The 20,567-nt window shown below is 37.7% G+C and overlaps 1 protein-coding gene across 13 annotated transcripts in view; it reads left to right on the top strand.

Annotated features, from left to right (window-relative positions):
- The window catches only part of DOCK3 (dedicator of cytokinesis 3), a 438,078-nt gene that overhangs the window by 116,102 nt on the left and 301,409 nt on the right, over nucleotides 1–20,567 (top strand). For 12 of the 13 annotated variants that reach the window (XM_044754125.2, XM_044754132.2, XM_070493006.1 and 9 more), the window contains exons 4-5: nucleotides 9,519–9,574; nucleotides 17,967–18,063. In XM_044754125.2, coding sequence (XP_044610060.2) covers nucleotides 9,519–9,574; nucleotides 17,967–18,063 — 153 coding nt within the window. The remainder of the gene's footprint in view (nucleotides 1–9,518; nucleotides 9,575–17,966; nucleotides 18,064–20,567) is intronic. The other variant, XM_070493007.1, reaches the window with a different exon arrangement.

The raw sequence follows: 20,567 nt of genomic DNA, 5'->3' as shown, positions 1-20,567 counted from the left end.
GCACGTTAACTTCACAGCAACTTGATGTGTTCACCAACCTGGTAGCTCTCTAAACCCCATTGTTTAAGATTTTATGGGAGTTACATTATGAAGACATGATTTATTAAATCACTGGCCCTTGGTGATTAACTCAGTCTCCAGCCCCTCTCTCCTTCCTGTAATCACATGATTGATTCCCCTGGCAACCATCTCCCATCCTGAAGCTATCTAGGATTGAAGCTAGCAAGAGTCACCTCGTTAGCAGAAACTCAGGAACAGTTGAAAGGGGCTTATTATGAATAACAAAAGATGCTTCTTCTAGCCCTATCCAGAAATTCCAAGAGTTTTAGAAAGCTCTTATGGCAGGGACTCAGGATGAAGAAATATGTATTTCTTATTATATCACATTCAGATGTGTTGTTTTTAATTTTTCTGTCTTCTGGTTCACTGCTTATTTCCCTCTGTCATCTTCATTCTGCTATTGAGCCCATTCAACATCTGTTTCTTTGTTGAGACTTTTTGTTTTATTTGCTGAGACTTTTTTTCATTTGTTTCAAGCATGTTTGTAATTGCTCATTGAAACGTTTTTATGATGGCTCCTTTAAAATCTTTGTGAGATGATTCTAACACCTTCGTCCTCTTGGTGTTGGCATGTATTTTTTTCCCCATTAATTTTGAGATCTTCCTGGTTCTCGGTGTGGCGAGTGATTTTCAATTGACACCTGGACCTTTGGGTATTATGTTATCAGATACTGCATCTTATTTAACCTTTCTCTTTCAGCCACCTTTATGTGTTAATGCTTCTGCAGGAGAAGCAGTTCTGCCTTATTACTGCCAAGTTGGGGTTGAAGTCCATTTTCCCCCACTCAGCTTCTGTTGACACCAAAGGAGGAATAGTGAAAATTATGTCTCCTCCATCTTCCTGGAAGTATATGCCAATCCTGTGTCTTTTTAACTTTTTACTATTAATTTTTTCTTTATAGATAACCAGTTCTCATTATTTAGGTTTGGTTGCATGCAGTTGTGTGTTTTATCCTATTTTAAGTTCCATATTTTCTCTTATTAGTATTCCCTAGTGGTATAGGTTATTTTTTATTACAAGTCAGTATATAAAATGTGTTACTGGTGGTCTTGATGTCAGCATTATGGTGGTATAAGACGTCTCTAGTTTTTGTCCTCATTCTCACCAACAAACATGCGGCATCCATCCACAAACAGAAATGCCTTTGTGAGAGCTGTAGGATCTAGCATCATATGCCAATGGACCCAGGAGAAGTCTCACCCACCTGTGCATAACTAATAGGCAGGCAGACCTCAGTCCCAGCTGTGGACCCTGAAGTAACCTGTGAACTAGCTCCAGCCTCTCTTGAATGCAGTCTGTGAGCCTCTGGAGAACACTGACTTAGACAATCACCCACAAAAGAGAGAGCCTTTTGGGAAATCCAGGTTTCTAGCAGAGAAGATCCAGCACTCTCTTGGAGCAAAAAACTAAGAGTTTGAACACACTGGAGTGGGTAGTAAGAACAGTTTGACTTTACCCATGTCAACTGTCTCCCAAAGTGGCATAGATTACAGTAGGGACATCTTCCTAGGCCTGTGATTAATCCAGTGGGGAAAGAGAGAGCGTATTAGTGAGCATCTGACTCCTCTAGCTCTGCTGATGCTGCCAGAGAGGCTCATTTCTCTCTCGCCTAATCCAGAGTACTAAATATTAGGGTGCTCCATGACTAGGGGGTGGAATAAATTTGGGAAAATGGGATGTATGATTCTTAGAGGGTATTAAATAGATGCAGATTCTACTAACTGTGTGGCAGACTCCATCAAGAAGCCCACCCATAGATCCCCCTAACTGGTCCATGGGCATCCCCAGTGCTCTGTGTGCCTTACCCACATATACCCTGTTGCTGCAGCTGGATCACTGTGCATACTTCTTGAGGTGGTGGCAAGAGCAGTCTTTGGAAGTGAGCACACACAGAAGTGAAGCACACACAGAAAGAAGACCTGCATCTGCAGTCCAGAGAGACCACAAACTTGAGCTGTAGTGCTACTTTTGGGAAAACAGAAGAGTGCCTGTCAGCACTCAGCCTCTAGTGCATTGCAGGATCAATGGAAGGCATATAAACTGAAGAATTCAGCCACAAAAAGGAGCAAGAAGAATGGAGCAGGTGTATCTATAGGTCTGAGAAATATGAAGAATCTCTGGGAGGGTTGATAGAAGGTATTTCTCCCCTGATGGCATTTAGTAGAGACTGGAGGAGGTGACTGCTAATTCTGACGTGAAGATAGCAATTTGAAACTCCAAGAAACCTGAAAAATCAAGGACACCTACAACAACAAAGGGTGACAGTAATCTTCCAGTAACTGAATTCAAAGACATGGAGATCTTTGATTTACCTGATAAAAAATTCAAATAGCTGTTTTAAGGAAATTCAGTGAGCTCAGGAAAACACAGAAAGACGATTCAATGAAATCAGGAAAACAACACTTAAAAAAATGAAAAATTTAAGAGAGAGAGGTTATAAAAAAGAACCAAACAGAAATTCTGCAGTTGAAGAATTCAGTAAATGAAATAAAAAAATTCAGTAGACTGCATCAGTAGCAGACTTGATAAGCAGAAAAAAGAATAAGTGAGATTGAAGATGGGAAATTTGAAATTATCCAGTCAGAAGAAAAGAAGAAAAAAGAATGAAAAAGAATGAAGAAAGCTTTTATGATCTATGGAAACTAAAAGGACAAATTTGTGAAACATTGGAGTTCCAGAAGAAAAGAGAGAGAAGGAGGAAGAAAGCTTGTTTAAAGAAATAATGGCTGGGGCCTGGCCTGGTGGCGTAGTGGTTAAGTTTGCATGCTCTGCTTCAGCAGCCTGGGCTTCACAGGTTCAAATCCTGGTTGTGGACCTGGCACCACTCATCAGGCCACACTGTGGTGGCATCCCACATAAAGTATCGGAGGATTTGCACAGATGTTAGCAACAGTCTTCCTCAAGTGAAAAGAGGAAGATTGGCAACAGGTGTTAGGTCAGGGCCAGTCTTCCTCACACACACATAAATGAAATAATGGCTGGGGCCAGCCCCAGTTGCCTAGTTGTTAAGTTCAGCATGCTCCACTTTGGTGGCTGGGGTTCGGTTCTAGGGCATGAACCTACACTGCTCTGTTAATGGCCATGCTGTACTGGTGGCTCACATACTGAAAAATAGAGGAAGATTGGCATGGATGTTAGCTTAGGGTAAATCTTTCTCAGGGCAGGGCTGGGGAATGGTTGAGAAATCTAGGGAGAGATTGGCACATCCAACTTCATTAAGCTCATACGTCACCAAGCAAACTCAGCATACAGAAATCCTCTCCAAGACGTATTATAATAATGCTGTCAAAGTCACAGATAAAGAAAGATCTTAAAAGCAGCAAGAGAAAAAAGTTTGTAACTTACAGGGTAGTCCCCCGTTAGGCTATCAGTGGATTCTGCAGCAGAAATCTAACAGGCCAGAAGAGAGTGGGATAATATATATTCAGAGTGCTGAAAGAAAAAAACTTCCAACCAAGGATACTTTATCCAGCAAAGCTATCCTTTAGAAATGAAGGAGAGACATAAGCTTTCCCAGTTAAACAAAAGCTAAGGAAATTCATCACCTCTAGACCTGCCTTACAAGCTATACTGAAACAAGTTCTTCAAGCTGAAATGAAGGGATGCTAATTAATTACTAATATGAAAATATAAAACACGCTGGTAAAGGTAATTGTACAGTCATGTGCTGCATAATGACATTTCAGTCAACAGTGGACACATATATGACAATAAGATTGTAATGGAGCTGAAAAATTTTTATTGCCTAATGACACTATAACCAGTGTAATGTCATAGTGCAACACGTTTGTGGTGATGCTAGTGTGAACTAACCTGTACTGCCAGTTGTATAAAGGTATAGCACATACAGTGATGAGCAGTACTTGATAATACTAATAAGCAACTGTGTTACTGGTTCATGTATTTACTATATTATACGTTTCTTTTGTGTGTGTGTGAGAGGAAGATTTGCCCTGAGCTAATATCCATTGCCAATCCTCCTCTTTTTTCACTTGAGGAAGATTAGCCCTGAGCTAACATCTGTGCCATTGTTCCTCTATTTTTGTATATGGGATGCCTCCACAGCATCAGCATGGCCAAGGAGCGGAGTAGGTCCAAATTTGTGAACCTGGGCTACCAAAGCGGAGCTCATGGAACTTTAACCATTCAGCCACGGGGCAGGCCCCTACTATACTATACTTTTAATCATTATTTTAGAGTGTACTCTTTCTACTTATAAAAAAAGTTTACTGTAAAGCATTATGCTGTGTATGTTGGCAGCAGCTGCATACATCTTGTGCTTATAGCATCTCTTGACTTCATCATTTCCTGTTGTGCTTGATTTAATCTTGTGTTGTTTTGTTCATCATGGCCCCAAGCATACAAAATTCACTGCACATGTTGCCAGTAAGTGGCCATGTCAAATGATTGACCCAGAAATTAAAAGTGATTTTAAGGACTATGAAGGTGGAAAATCAGTGACGGTTATTGCTTGTCAGTCAAGCACATCTCATTCCACCATAGCTACGATCTTGAAGAACAAGAACAAACTGACAGAAGCTATTAAAGGATCTGCTTTATTGAAGGCAATGAGACTAACAAAAATGTGAGAAGGGCCTATATTAGACATGGAGAAACTTCTAATGAGCTTGATTGAAGACCAGATGCAAAAGCATATCCCTCTCAGCACCATGACAATCATGGCCAAAGCGAAAAGTTTGTTTGCAATGTTGAAAGAAAAGCCTGGACCTGACTATGATGTTGAACTTACTGCTATCTCTGAGTGGTTTAAACAATTCAAGAATCATTATTAATTACATAATGTGAAAGTGAGTGGTAAATCTGCGAGTGCTGATGTGAAGGCAGCTGAAACTCTAGATAAGCTGATTGTGGAGAAAAATTATGTGGCCAGAGCAAATATTCAATGTGAATGAAACCTCCCTATGCTGGAAACAGGTGCCTGAAAGGACTTTCATCCATAAGGAGGCCAAATCAATGTGAGGTTTCAAGGCTTTTAAAGACAAGATAACAGTCTTGTGTGGGGGCAATGTTGCAGGCTACAAATTGCAACCCTTTGTGATCTGGCACAGTGAGAACCCCAGGACCTTCAAGCATGTCAATAAGCACACACTGCCAGTGTTCTACAGGAGCAATAAGAAGTCATGGATGACCTAGTTCCTCTTCCAAGATGCCCTCTTGAATTGCTATGCTAGCAACATGGAGAAGTCCTACTTGGAGAGTAACATACCTCTCAAGATTTTGTTTATTGTTGATAATGCTCCCAGACGTCCTCCTTTTATTGGTGATTTTCATCCCAATATCAAAGCAGTGTTTTTCCCTCCAAACACCACCTCTTTGATTCAACCAATGGATCAAGGGGTTATAGCAGCTTTTAAGGCCTACTGCCTGAGAAGGACCTTTGCCCAGACTATTGCTGCAACTGAGGAAGACACTGATGTATTTCTGGAAGGATTATGACATCTGTGACTGCATCAGTATCCTTGCTTGGGCTTGGGGTGATGTCACTAAGGAGTGTATGAATGGCATCTGAAAGAAGACACTCAAGAAGTTCATCCATGACTTCAGAGGATTTTCCAAGAATGAGGAGATTGCAAAAATCAACAAGGCTGTGGTTGAGATGGCAAACAACTTTAACCTGAGTGTGGATGAGGATGGCATTGAGGCACTCCTAGAGGTGGTTCCTGAGGATGTGACAAATGAGGAGTTGTTGGAACTGGAATAATAATGCATAGCTGAAGAAGAGGCAAGAGAAAAGGAAACAGAAAGACAAGAAAAAGAAGAACTCCCAAGAAAATTCATACTGAAGGATTTATCAGAAGCTTTTGCTGTTATCTCTGTAAGATGTTTTATGTAAGCACCATGGTAACCACAAAGCAAAAACCTACAATAGATTCACAAAAGATAAAGATATGGCAATCAAAGAAGCATACTGCTATGGAAAGTCATCAATTCATAATGGAAAGCAGCAAAAGAGATAGAAGGAATAAGGGAACTATAAAGCAGCCAGAAACAATTAGTAAGATGGCATTCGTAAGTCTTTACCTATCAATAGTTACTCTAAATATAAATGTATTAAATTCTCCAATCAAAAGGCCTTGAGTGGCTCGATGGATTTAAAAAAACAAGACCCAACTATATGCTGCCTACAGGAGACTTACTTCAGCTTTAAAGACACATATAGGTTGCAAGTGAAGGGATGGAAACAGAGACTTTGTACAAGCCTTGAGTGGCTCGATGGATTTAAAAAAACAAGACCCAACTATATGCTGCCTACAGGAGACTTACTTCAGCTTTAAAGACACATATAGGTTGCAAGTGAAGGGATGGAAACAGAGACTTTGTACAAGTGGAAACCAAAAGAGAGTACAGATAACTGTACCTATATCAGACAAAATAGACTTTAAGCCAAAAACTGTAAGTAAAGATAAAAAAGATCATTATATAATGATAAATGGGTCAACTCATTAAGAAGATATTACAATCATAAATATATATGCACCCAAAACAGAGCCTTTAAATATATTAAACAAATACTAACAGATTGAAGGGAGAGGTAGAAAACAATACAATAAGAGTAGTGGACTTCATTGCCTTACTTTCAGCAATGGATGGATCATCCAGATAGAAAATCAACAAGGAATGCTTTGGGCAAAGTGTACCTAACAGACACGTATAGAATGTACCATTCATCAGCAGGAAAATACACATTCTTTTCAATTGTACATGGAAAATTCTTCAGAATAGAGTACATGATAGGTTATATAATAAGGGTTAGCAAATTTTAGAAGATCATACCATGTATCTTTTCTGACCACAGCAGTGTGAAACTAGAAATCAGTAACAAGGAGAAAACTGGAAAATTCACAAATGTGTGGAAATTAACACATTCCTGAACAACCAGTGGGTCAAAGAAGAAATCAAAAGGGAAATAAAAAACATCTTGACACAAATGAAAATGGAAACACAGCAGGCCAAAACCTATGGAAGACTGTAAAACCAGTTTTTAGAGGGAGATTTATAGGGATAAATGTCTACAATAAGAAAAAAGAAAGATGTCAAGTGAACAACCTATCTTTATACTTCTAGGAACTAGAGAAAGAAGAGCAAACTATGCCCAAATTTAGCAAAAGGAAGGAAATAACACAGGTCAGAGTGGAAATAAATAAAATAGAGACTGAAAAACAATAGAAAAGATTGATGAAACTAAGAGCTGGTTCTTTTAAAAGATAAACAAAATTGACAGACCTTTAGATAGACTAAGAAAGAAAAAAGACAAATAAAATGAGAAATGGAAGAGGAGACATTAAAACTGACACCACAGAAATACAAAAGATCATAAGAGAATGCTATAAACAGTTATATGCCAACAAGTTGGAACCCTAGAAAAAAATGGGTAAATTTCTAGAAACATACACTCTACCAAGAATGAATCAGGAAGAAATAGAAAATTTGAACAGTTCAATAACAAGTATGGGGATTGCATCAGTAGTCAGAAATCTCCCAACAAAGAAAAATCCAGGAGCAGATGACTTCACTGGTGAGTTCTACTAAACTTAAAGAATAATTAACACCAATCTTTCTCAAACTCTTCCAGAAAAATTGAAGAGGAAGGAACACTCCCAGACTCATTTCCTGAGGCTAGCATTACCCTGACACCAAAGCTAGATAAGGAAACTACAGGAAAAGAAAACTATATGCTAATATCCCTAGTGAATATAGGTGCAAAAATTCTCAGCAAAATATTAGCAATCTGAATTTAACAGCACATTAAAAGGATCATATACCATGATTAAGTGGGGTTTTTCCAAGGGATGCAAAGATGGTTCAACATTTGCAAATCAGTAAATGTGGTACACTGGGGGGCCGTCCCTGTGGCTGAGTGGTTGAGTTTGTGCACTCCACTTTAGTGGGCCAGGGTTCACTGGTTCAGACCCTGGGCATGAATCTATGCACCGCTCATGAAGCCATGCTGTGGTGACATCCCATGTAGAAGAACTAGAATGACCTACAACTAGGATATACAATTACGTACTGGGGCTTTGGGGAGAAAAAAAAAAAAAGATTGGCAACAGATATTAGCTCAGGACCAGTCTTCCTAAAAAAAAAAAAAAAAAAAGGGATGCACTGTATTAATAGAATGAAACATAAAAATCATATGATCATCTCAATAGATGCAGAAAAAGTATTTGATGAAATACAACATTCGTTGATGAATAAAACTTTCAACAAATTGGGTTTAGAAGGAACATACCTCAACGTAGTAAAGGCCAGGTATGACAAGCCCACAGCTAACATCATACTCAGTGGTGAAAGATTGAAAGCTTTTCCCCTAAGATGAAGAACAAGTCAAGGATATCCACTCTCGCCACTCTTATTCAACATAGTACTGGAAGTCATAGCCCGAGCAATCAGGTAAGAAAAGGAAATAAAAAGCATCCAAATAGGAGAGGAAGAAGTAACATTGTATTTGTTTATAGGTGATACACTATTATACGTAGAAAATCCTAAAGACTTCACCAGAAACGGGTTAGAACTAATCAACAAATTCAGTAAAATTTCAGAATGTAAAATTAACACAGAATTTAGTTGTTTCTATACACTTGTAACAATGAAATATTTGAAAAAGAAATAAAGGAAACAATCCCATTCACAGTAGCATCAAAACAAAATCAAATACTTTGGAAAAAATTTAACCAAAGAGCTAAAAGATGTGTTCACTGAAAACCTTAAAATGCATTACTGTAGTGCAGCTGCTGATGGTCTTGTATAAATTGAGTTTATTATTGGTAGTGGTGTGGGCCTGAGTATAAAAAAAAATTTAGGCAATCTGTGATCTGTTTGAAGGGAGTTTCATACATAATGATATGGAGTGAAACATTGATTGGAAAACTTAATTGTTTTTTAAAACAGAATACTTTTTTTATTCCTTAGGAATTGAAATCAAATTATGGCAAATATCAAAGTGGAAACCATTTGAAAAGAGTAAAATAAGAAATATTTATAGGAGCTCCCAAATTGATTCATTCTTGTGAATACAAATGTTTGAGTCAGAGTCTGAGAACTATTTCTCTAGCTCAGAGCTGGATAATCTGTAAGTTGTTGATTAGATTATGTGGTTGGTTTTGTATATTCGTGTCAGGCTCTGTATATAAGTCTATATCCTGAGAATGATTTGATGGAACATTTCCAATCTGTAACTTAAAAAAATTTTTTGTAGTTGCTTAGGACCACAGTTTTCCCTGAGGATAGACTGATTACAAATGACAATGAAATTCCTATCTAAGACAGTTGTACAACTTTGCATTTTTAATTAATATGCAAAGTGGGTGCTACATTGAGAGATATACTATATTGTTGATAGAGTATTTTTCTGCTAAAAGCTGACTGCTATTTTAGTATATATGAGATGTTAATCATAAATTACTTTTTCTAATGGGAAATCTTTTCTTTTTTACAGGGGATCTTCCCTGCAAATTACATTCATTTGAAAAAGGCAATTGTCAGTAATAGGGGGTGAGTAGTTGGCCATGCTAAATTTATTTACAATTTTTATGGGTTGTAGAGAAAGACATTTTTCTTTTTGGTTCATTGTGTAAAATATATTATTGGCATGTTTTCCTGCCAAAAATTTGCTTGTTTTATCATATAAAATTCCAAGGACGTAATTTTTTCTTAAAATACTGACAACTTTAATCTCTTTTCCTATATACTAGAAAGGTAACCTGAGCTGTGAATTTTATAAAAACAATTATGCATACAGTATGTTTTTTTAATTATGTACTGTTTTGAGAATAGTCCTTGATAGGATAGAAGTAAATGATAAATTTGGCATTTTATTTCTATATGCCAAAGTGAGGACGACTTTTAAAATCTTTTCTTTTTTCAAATAGAGATTCAAAAAACATTGAAGGCATACCTTAGGGATAAAAAGGCAGTGTACAAAATGGATACATGGTTTGATCACACATTTGAGAAACAAAATGTAAATATATCAAAATGTTAACATTTGTTGTTTTTGCACATTTGGATTGTGAGTGATTTTTAAAAATTCTCTTCTGTCGTGTCCTATTTTTAAAGTTATAAATATGTATTATAAAATTGATTTTATTTTTTAAAAATTTTCATTTTAAAATATAACATTTATTGTTACTATATAAATATGATAGCTTTTGGTACTAGAAATTATGTTTCTAGTACCAGAGGTTGAGTAAACATCAGAGTAACCTTGTGGTAAGTTAGGATTTAGTCAGGAGGAAGAAACTTATGAGTCAGTTTACAAGGTAGAATTTAATATGGGAAATTCTTTATACACGTTTGAGGAGTGAAAGAAAAAAAGAGGAAATACTGATATAAACCAGAATAATAACTGTGGAAAGCAGTCTACATTTTAATGGCTGGGAATGCAAAAGATAATAGGTCGGGAATACCAGAACCCAGGAACTTGGAAGATGGGTCTTGAGACGCTGGAGCTCAAACGTCTGAGGAGGGGATGTCACATGGTTGCTGCTAGTGTCTATGAAGAAGGGCAGTGAGGCTGTTTCTGAGAATGCCAAAAGCAACAATCATTTTTCTCTGGTGAGGAATTTTTTATAGGAACAGCAAGAAACACTTCTCCTTACCTCCCTTTTCCCAATGTCTTTCTAGTGCCCTGTGCTGACAAAGAAGTGTGTGAAACAAAGTTTGCAAATCCCAGCCGCAGAATCAGTTCCTAGAAGGGCAGATTGGAGATGAGAGTTATTAGTAAATGACTGGTATGCTTTCCAAGATAAAATTTGTTATTGGGGCATAGTAAGATGATAACTGAGAAGATTCTGAGATGAATGCGTGACCAGCATACTTCTTATTTGTCCCCTTCTCCTTTTAGAAAACATCAAAGACAGAAAGATAGAGAGAAAGAAAACTTGAAAATCCTGTTAGTGAACCTTTGCAACAAATAATATGCCACCTCAAGTTTATAAGTAAGGACTGCCTAAAGCATCAAGACTGGATAGAAGTTGTGTGGAAAAAGGAAAAGAGAGTATCTAGACCAGGATCAGGAAAGCGTATATTTAGGAAAGTGCTAATAAAATACATTTTGTGAATGTGAATGGCCCACCTTCAAATGCAAAAATAATACCCCTGGTTTATAACACTTTGGTCAGTAATGGGGCTGGTGAGAGCTGAACTGGTCAGAAGGTGCATGGAGGTGAGTTGAGAAAAGGAGAGTGTCTAGGGATCCAGAAATAGAGTGCTTCAGGAAGTGCCAGACAATTAATACGCTTCCTATTACCAAGGGACTCATCTTAAATCCAGGAGCCATCTACTCTATTTATAACAGTCATAAAGGCAGTTGGGGAACACTTTGCTAGCAGAAGAATCCCTACCTGGATTCATTTTGTTTCAGCAATGCAGAGCAGATATGGCTGTAAAGAATTACACAGAGAAGCCGTATTTATTGGAAGCAGAGAAATAGTCTTTCAGTTGTACATCTTAGAAAACTACCCAGAATTAATTCGGTATATAAACCTCCTGCAGATTGATGGTCCAGAATAACATTTCTAAGATCTGAAGAAAATATTTTAAAAGATTTTTCTGCAGGTGCTGAAGAGCAATCAGTGTAGGCAGGACGTTGAGGGACTGAGATCCTTGAGGGAAGGGATGCACACAAGGAGAGTTCATATTTACTTTGGCTTTTTTTCCTACAGAACTTTTCAGTTTGTTGTGATGTGGTGGAACAGACCCCGAACAGAAAGTGGTAGTCTTTTAGGGCTGAGGAAACATGAATTGGAGTTTGGAACTCTCAAAGAGGCTGGAAATTAAGAGGCAAAATCCCATAGAGGAGGGAATCCCAGAGAATTAGGACCTTAATTTGCATACAAATTCCCCATATGTGATTGAGTGAGTCCTAGCTTCTTTTGGGCTTTGCAAGACTCCAGGAATCTTAGTAGAAGAGTACAGCTAGCAGGCTGAAAAACTGAGTAGACTTCACCAGCCACCTAATACTGGTGAGAAAAATAGTAGACTTCAAGGGCTGGCATTGTAGGGGCCTTGGTAAAATATTTTGGGCTTTCTGTTGAAACCCCTGAAGACCCATACCCTGTAAGTGAGGGCCGTGCCCCTAGAGCAAGGACCAAACCATAGGAGTTTGGGCAAAATTGAAATAGACCAGTCCTAACAAGGCTTAAACCTCTGAAAATACCAGGGATGTGTGAAGAAGAAATAAAAGCACTCATGATACTCTCATACAGAAATAACCACTTTAATGGGTTAATGTCCTGTTTTTTAATGCATGATATTTTTACTCTGTTCCCTATTATATTTGTGAGTTAATTCTCCTTATTCCTTTTTTTCACTGTTAATAAATATTACTTTGATGAACTTCTCTTTTTTTGCATCTTCCTCTTTGGCCTCACTTTGTATTCTATTCAGAGTCTTCTTCTGCTTCCCAGGCCCTTAAGTACTATTAATTCATGAGTTTTCTCTCTACTCTGTTTTCTTCCTTTACATGCAGCATTGGCCTGTCCTGTTCAGGGATAGTAAGGCAGACAATTTGACTATAGTGCTGTACCTAGAGGTGAGGGCAATAAAAGGAGATAAGCCCAGAGTGGCAGCAAGGGAATGAATATTGTAGGGCCTTGTAGTCCATGTGAGGGGTATTAGCTTTTACTGAGTGAACCAGGAAGCTACTAAAGGCCTTTGAAAAGAGAAGGGACATATTCTTGTTTAATTTTAAAAGGATTATTCTGGGCTGCTTTGTTGAGACTAGAACTGTTAGTGGGGCAAGAGCGGAAGTAGGGAGACCTGGAGTGAATTACAGTAGTCCATGGAAGATGACGTGATAGCTTGGACTCAGGTGTTCACTGGAGTGATAAGAAGTGATAAGGTGCCATATATATTTTGAAGTTAGAGCTGACACGATTTGCTGATAGCCTATAGATTAGAGAAAAGAGGAATTGAAGATGACTCCGGGGATTTTGATCTTAATAACTGTAAGAATTTAGTTGCCATTCACTGAGATGCAAAAGTTTGGGAAGGATATGATTTGGGGAGGAAATAAAAGAATTCAATTTTGGACATGTTAAATTTGAAATCTTTTACATATTCAAGTGGAGATGATGGATAGGCGATTGGCTATATGAATGTGGAGTTCTGGGGAGGGTATGGGGCTAGAGACATAAATTTGCAAGTCATCAGCATTTGGGTAGTATTTAAAGCTATGGGGGTGGATAACAGTAAAGGAGTTACTGTAGATAGAGATGAAGTGAGTGAAGACAGAAGACTGGGGAACTGTAGTGTTTAAAGATGGGGGAGAGGAGAGTCAGTCAAAAGAATCTGAAAAGTTGTGGACAATGAGGTAGGTGGAGAAATGAAACAGGAGTATCTTGGAGACCAAGCAAAGAAAATATTTAGAGGATGGACTAATCAAATATGTCTTGTGTTATTGAAATTGAGTAAGATTGAAGATCTTGTTAGGAGCAGTTTGGGTAGAGTGGTAGGAGTGAAAAACTGATCAGAGGTTTGAGGGAGAATGAAAGAAGAGGAAGTAGAATACAGTGTAAAAGACTCAAGTTATAGCCTTCATAACCATAACTGAATGGCAGATGGCAACATAGTTGGTTTTGGAATGTCTTCTATGTAATCCTTTAAAAACATCTGACTCTTTTAATCTAATTTTTTTAATTTTGAAAAGTTTTAAATCTTACAAGTTGCAAGAATAATATAAATTAACACCCATATCCTTTCCCTTAGACTCACCAGTTCCCAATATTTTTCTGTGTTGTACTCATGTTCTCCTCCCAGCCCTGCTTTTATACACGAGAGTAAGTTTTAGGTATCCTAACACTTCACTGCTAAATATTTCAGTACATAGCTCCTAAGAAAAAGGACATTCTCTAACATAATCACAATATAATTATTATACTCAGGAAATTTAACATTGGTACAATAGAACTGTAAAATATATAGTCCATATTCAAATGTCCCTAATTTTCCCAAGACTTGTCCTTTATAGCTGTTTTTGTTTGTTTTCTTGAGGGAGATGATGTGGTTCAGGATCCAATTAAGAATTAAATATTGTAAATGGTGACATTTTTACTTCTTTCTTTCCAAATTGGATGCCATTTATTTCTTTTTCTTGCCCAATTGCTCTGGCTAAAATTTCCAGTATTATGTTTAATAAAAGTGGTGAGCGTGGGCATTCTTGTCTTGTTCCTGACTTTAGAGGAAAAGCTTTCAGTTTTTCACTGTTGAGTAAGATGTTAACTGTGGGCTTGTTGTATATGGTGGCCTTGATTATGTTGAGGTACGTTCCCTCTATACACACTTTGTTGGAAGTTTTTATCATAAATAGATGTTGAATATTATCAAATGCATTTTCTGCATCTATTGAGATAATCATATGATTTTTATCCTTCATTTTGTTAATGTGATGTATCACCTTAACCTGTCTTTTGGCCTAACATGTGATCTATCCTGGAGAATGTTTTATGTGTACTTGAGAAGAATGTATATTCTGCTGCTTTTGGATAGAATGTTCTATATATATTTATTAAGTCCATCTGGTCTCATTTGTTGCTTAAGGCTTATGTTTCCTTACTGGTTTTCTATCTGGATGATTTATCTATTGATGTAAGCAGAGTGTTAAGTCCCCTGCTATTACCGTATTGCTGTCAATTTCTCACTTTAGTTTTATTAATATTTGCTTTTTATATTTAGGTGCTCCTGTTTTGCATGCATAAATATTTACAAATGTTATATCTTCTTATTGGATTGATCTCTTTATCATTATGTAATGCCCATCTTTGTCTTTTATTACAGTCTTTGTTTTTAGGTATATTTTGTCTGATACAAGTATAGCTACCCCAGCTTTCTTTCGGTTTCCTTTTGCATGAAATATCTTTTTCCATCCCTTCACTTTCAGTCTGTGTGTATCCTTAGATCTGAAGCAATTCTCTTGTAGTCAGAATATAGAAGGGTCTTGTTTTTATCCATTCAGCCACTCTGTATCTTTTGAATGGAGCATTAGTTCATTTACATTTAAAGCAATTATAGATAGGTATGTACTTACTGCCATTCTGTTAATTGTTTTCTGGCTGTTTTGTAGATCCTGTCTGTTCCTGTCGTCTTCTCTTGCTCTCTTCCCTTGTGGTTTGATGACTTTCTTTAGTGTTATGTTTAGATTCCATTCTCATTATCTTTTGTGTATCTACTATAGGTTTTTGCTTTGTGGTTACCATGAGGCTCACATATATAACCCATATATATAACAGTCTATTGTAAGTTGATAGCAAGTTAAGTTTGAATGCAGTCTAAAACTCTACATTTGTACGTTTCTTCTACCACGTTTTATATTTTTGATGTCACATTTTGCATCTTTTTATTTTGTGTGTCCTTAGCCAATTATTGTACTTAAGGTTATTTTTACCACTTTCGTCTTTTAACCTTCATACTAGCTTTGTAAGTGATTAGTGCACAACCTTTATTATATATTTACCAGTGAAATTTTTACATGTTTTCTTGTACTAATTAGTGTCCTTTCTTTTTAGCTTAAAGAAGGCCCTTTTACATTTCTTGTAAGATTGGTTTAGTGGTGGTGAACTACTTTAGCTTTTGCTTGTGTAGAAAATTCTTTGTCTCTCCTTCAATTCTGAATGATAGCCTTGCTGGGTAGAGTATTCTTGGTTGGAAGTTTTTTGCTTACAGCACTTTGAATATAGTATGCCACTCCCTTCTGGACTGCAGAATTTCTGCTGAAAAATCTCCTATATAGTCATATGGGAGTAGCCTCATATGTAAAAAGTTGTTTTTCTCTTGCTGCTTTTAAGATTCTCTCTTTAACTGTTGATATTTTAATTATAATGTGTCTTGGTGTGAGTGTCCTTGGGTTCATTCTTTTGGGAAGTCTCTGGGCTCTCTGGTTCTACATGTCTGTTTCTTTCTTCAGGTTAGGGAATTTTTCAGCCATTATTGCTTCAAGTAAGTTTTTTGTCCCTCTGTCTCTTCTCCTCTGGGACTCCTATAATGTGAGCATTGTTCTGCTTGATGTTATCTTAGAGGTCCTTTAAGATATCTTCACTTAAATTTTTTTTTTCTTTTTGCTACTGTTTGGGTGACTTCCATTGCCCTGTCTTCCACATCGCTGAGCCTTTCTTTTGCTTCACCTAATCAGCTTTTGATTCCCTCTAGTAGTTTTGTTTTTTTTTTCTGGTGAGGAAGATTGTCTCTGAGCTAACATCTGTTGCCAATCCTCCTCTTTTTGCTTGAGGAAGATTGTCCCTGAGCTAACATCTATGCTAGTTTTCCTCTATTTTATATGTGGGACGCCACCACAGCATGACTTGATGAGTGGTGTGTAGGTCTGCGCCCGGGATCTGAATCCATGAACTCTGGGTTGCCGAAGCGGAGTGCACAAACTTAACCACTGTGCCACCAGGCCGGCCCCTCCCTCTAGTGTATTTTTCAGTTCAGTTATTGTGTTCTTCAGCTTTGTGACATCTGTTTGGTACTTTCTTATACTTTTTATCTTTTTATTGAAGTTCTCTCTGTGTTCATTCATTCTTTCAAGATTTGTGAACATCTTTATGACCATTGCTTTGAACTCTTTGTCAGGTAAATTACTTATCTCTGTTTCATTAAGGGTTTTTTCAGGAGTTTATCTTGTTCTTTCATTTGGAACATATTCCTTTGTTTGCTTGACTCTCTGTGTTTGTCTTTATGTATTAGGTGAAACAGCTACCTCTTCCAGTCTTCAAGAAGTAATCATAGGAGGACTGGGGATGTGTTTTAGTTTGTTGTCTTTGTGGTGCCCTTGGGGTAGTAGCTTGCCAATAACTGTCTGATTATTTTAGTCTTGTGGGACTCAGAAATGCAAGCCCCACTGGCCACCAGAGCCAGGCCTTCAAAGGGTGTCTCCTGGCTCAGGCAAGGACACAGGGGAGCACCAGGCTGGCATGTGCCTGCCTGTCAGCTTTGGCAGGGCTCTAGGGATAACACAGGGGTGGGGCAAGCTTATGGCATTTAGCAGGCTGTGGGAGAGTGCAGGGGTGGAGCAAGACTGCCTGTGCGAGCAGGGTAGAGGGAGAATGTAAAAATGTTGCCCACCAGTGCTTTTGTCCCTGGAGAGAGTTCCAACACACCCCTGTCCCTCTGCAAACACTTTAAGATTAGGAAATGATTCTCCTTCACATACGGTCTAAGTGCTTGCCAGACTGCTGCTTTTGTGCTAGGGCTAAGTGCGAGTGAGTGAGTACGTCTATGCATGAGCCCTTTAAGAGTGGAATTTGTTTCCTACAGTCCTTTAGGTCTTTTGGATGTAAACTCTGTGGGTTTTTAAAGCCAGGTGTTTTGGGGTCTCATCTCTCTGGTGCAAGTCTTAAGAGTTGGAGTGCTTGATGTTGGGGCTTGAACCCCTTGCTCCTCAGGGAGAAGCTCCGTACTTGTGAGATCTCTTCCAATTGTGGGTTGCTGCCCTGGGTGGTGGGGTTTTTGGTAAGACAGTGTCTCTACCTCTCCAACCAGTCTTGATGTGGCCCTTTTATTCTTTGTTGTGGAGGAGCTGTTCAGCTAGTTTTTAGATCTTTTTCAGAGGAAATTGTTCTATACGTTGCTACAGATTTGATGTGTTGGTGGGAGGAAGTGAGTTCGGGATCTTCCTATGCTTTAATCTTGAACTACTTCCTCTTAAAGACAGTATTTCTAAAAGTAAAATTGAGGATTTATATAGTAAAACCGAAATGTTTTTATATTTATTCAGTTCATTGGCACTATTGCAGTGTATTACTGCAAAAGAGTCTTCAATCAATTAGATGTACTTCTCTATATTTGCATGAATTTAAAATTTGAGTTACACAGATTGGAAAGGGCAGTAGATAGTGTTCTGGTGTTTTATCAAAGATAATGTGGCTGTTTGTTGTGGCTCTGGTTCTAGGCAGTATGAAACTGTGGTTCCACTCGAAGATTCTATTGTGACTGAGGTTACAGCAACTCTACAGGAATGGGCCAGTCTGTGGAAGCAACTTTACGTGGTAAGTAGTCGATAACTAGTTTACTAGAGCATTAGAGTTACATTGTACCAAGTGAAAAAAAAATTATCTTACTTACGCCAATTGCAGATTTTTAGATTTCTGAATATTTGCAGTTTTTCAAATGTATGTTCCTAATATTCACTGAAACATAGTGGACTGAGCTTTGTCCAACCTGAAGAGGACACATTATTCATGTGCCTGCAGTCCCTCTATCCTATCCCAGTCAGTAGAATGTAAGTTCCATACCATCAGGCATTTTAGCTGTCTTACTCATTGCTGTATCCCCAGAAGCTTTCATAAAACAAGTATTTATTGAATGAGTGAACAAACATGAGAGTTACATTGTGAACCTCATGGTAAAGGCCAAGAAGTTGTATCAACAGTTTCTTAGCAGCTACTAAGCTTAAAGGATACATCATGTATGACACTTTTTGTTAGGCTAACAATTAATAGAAAGATTGATAAAAACCCAGTCCATATGCTTTGGAAACTTACAGAGAGTGATAAGAGATAAAAAATCTAGATTAAAAATAAGTGACAGGGTTGGATTCGAACAAGATGGAGTAAATACATTCTATTTTACTCCTCCTAGTCATCAAAACAAAAATCATGGATAAAACCCATGAAAACTCTGAAAATTAGAGAAAGAAGGTGGACTGACTAGGGACCTTGGGATTTAAGGATTAAGGGAATTCCCTGATTGTTGTTTTTTCTTGCCTCCCATATGTCCTGGCCTGGGCTCTAGAGAATCCTACAACCTGGAAATGCTCTGGGTGCAGACAAAAAAATAGCACCAAGGAAAGCCTGTTCTCTCTAGCCAAAGGATGACCCAACAAGACAGAAACCTTTTAACTTATCCTGCCTATTCTCTAGGAGAATGTCACAAAAAAGCTGCGCTCCCTCCCACTCCAACAGGCATTGTAGCAGTGGAATTTGTGGCCAGAGCTCTTACACACACACCCTTCCCCCCACCTGCAGTAACAAGGAGATGTCCCTCTCCATTGGAGCCTGTGGGCTGAACTCTGGCTTCTACCCCTCCCCTCTACAGTAATATAGCAGTACCTCTCCTCAGTGGAGTCTGTAGAGAGGATTCTGACTTCCACCCCACCAGCAGTTACAAGGTGGCGGCACCTCTCCTTAGCAGAGCCTGCGGGTGGGACTTTGGCTTTCACAACTACTCAATATTAACAAGGTGGTTCCCTTGCCCTGTAGAGTTCTGTGGGCAAAACTCTGACTTCCTCCTGTGTTCTGAAGTAAGGAAGAAGCATCCTTTCACAGAGGAACTTGTGGTTGGAGCTCTTGATTTCCACTGCCTCTGCAGTAATAAGGTGGTGTTCTCCCCAGCTGAACCTGTGGGGGGAGAATCTGACTTCCACACTGCCACCTCCTGCCCTCACACATTATTGTGGCAGTGCCCCTCTGTAGTACACTGTGTGGACAGAACTCTGCTTTCCATCCTTGTCCTGCTGAAATGACAAAAAATCTCGGTGTGCTTTACATTTTCTCCCTGATATCGTACTCTCTGTGAACAAATTAAATTTGAAACTCCAAGGAAGGAAAGACCTTATTTGTGACGTAGACAGATAGACCCAAGAATTTTTGTGAAAACAAACTTTTTGTAAAACAAATCACTAATAATGATTTTACAGATTTTAACATGAATTAATATGCAGATTTTAATTATAATTGACAATGTTATTTGAATTGACTACAGACACTATAACATACATTTGAACAATTTTTGATATTGATTAATTTATAATTACTTTTCAATTTATGCAGTACCTCTTTGGATTCGATGTTAATACTGCTGATTTAACATAAGAGTGATTAACTTAACTTGGATAGATGTAGTCTCTACACTGATAACTGCAGAATCCGATAACTGATTACTGAAGGTCAAATGAATTATACTAAAAGAAATGAACTGGTTTTGTCACTGTGAATGTAAATATGAAAGGAGAAGCATTTTTTTAGTACTTAATTCAGTTTTGGGGAAAACTTTTAAGTATATTTGGAACAACTTGAGTATCTTAGTATATGTTTTCTAACTGTAAACTTGATGAAATATAAATACAGATGAAATATTATTATGAAAATTTAGCATCTGAAGTGAGGTGTGCTCTAAGTATAAAATAGATGCTAGAGTTCTAAGACTTAGTACATAGAAATTAATGGAAAATATTTTGTTAATACATTTTTATATTTCCTATATGTTGAAATGATATTTTACATATATTAGGTTAAATAAAATGTATTTAAGAAAATAAATGACATGCGTATACTTAACTGTTTAGACCCTAAAGGAAAAGAATTTTTAAAAACCAGAATAAATAAAATCCATAGAGAAGAGTGTTTAGCAACTCTTTAAAAAATTAATGGTACTCATTTCTGTATGCAAGGAAGAAGTAATCTGAATTTAGATTACAGGAAGATACACATTTTCTAACATTTGGATTTAAAATATAAATGGTAGCACTTTTTTGGTGTAAAGTTGAGTCCAT

This window comes from Equus asinus, chromosome 21 (genome assembly GCF_041296235.1).
Source record: "Equus asinus isolate D_3611 breed Donkey chromosome 21, EquAss-T2T_v2, whole genome shotgun sequence".
In the NCBI taxonomy this organism is placed as follows: Eukaryota; Metazoa; Chordata; class Mammalia; order Perissodactyla; family Equidae; genus Equus; species Equus asinus.
This window is presented reverse-complemented; position numbering and strand designations above follow the sequence as displayed.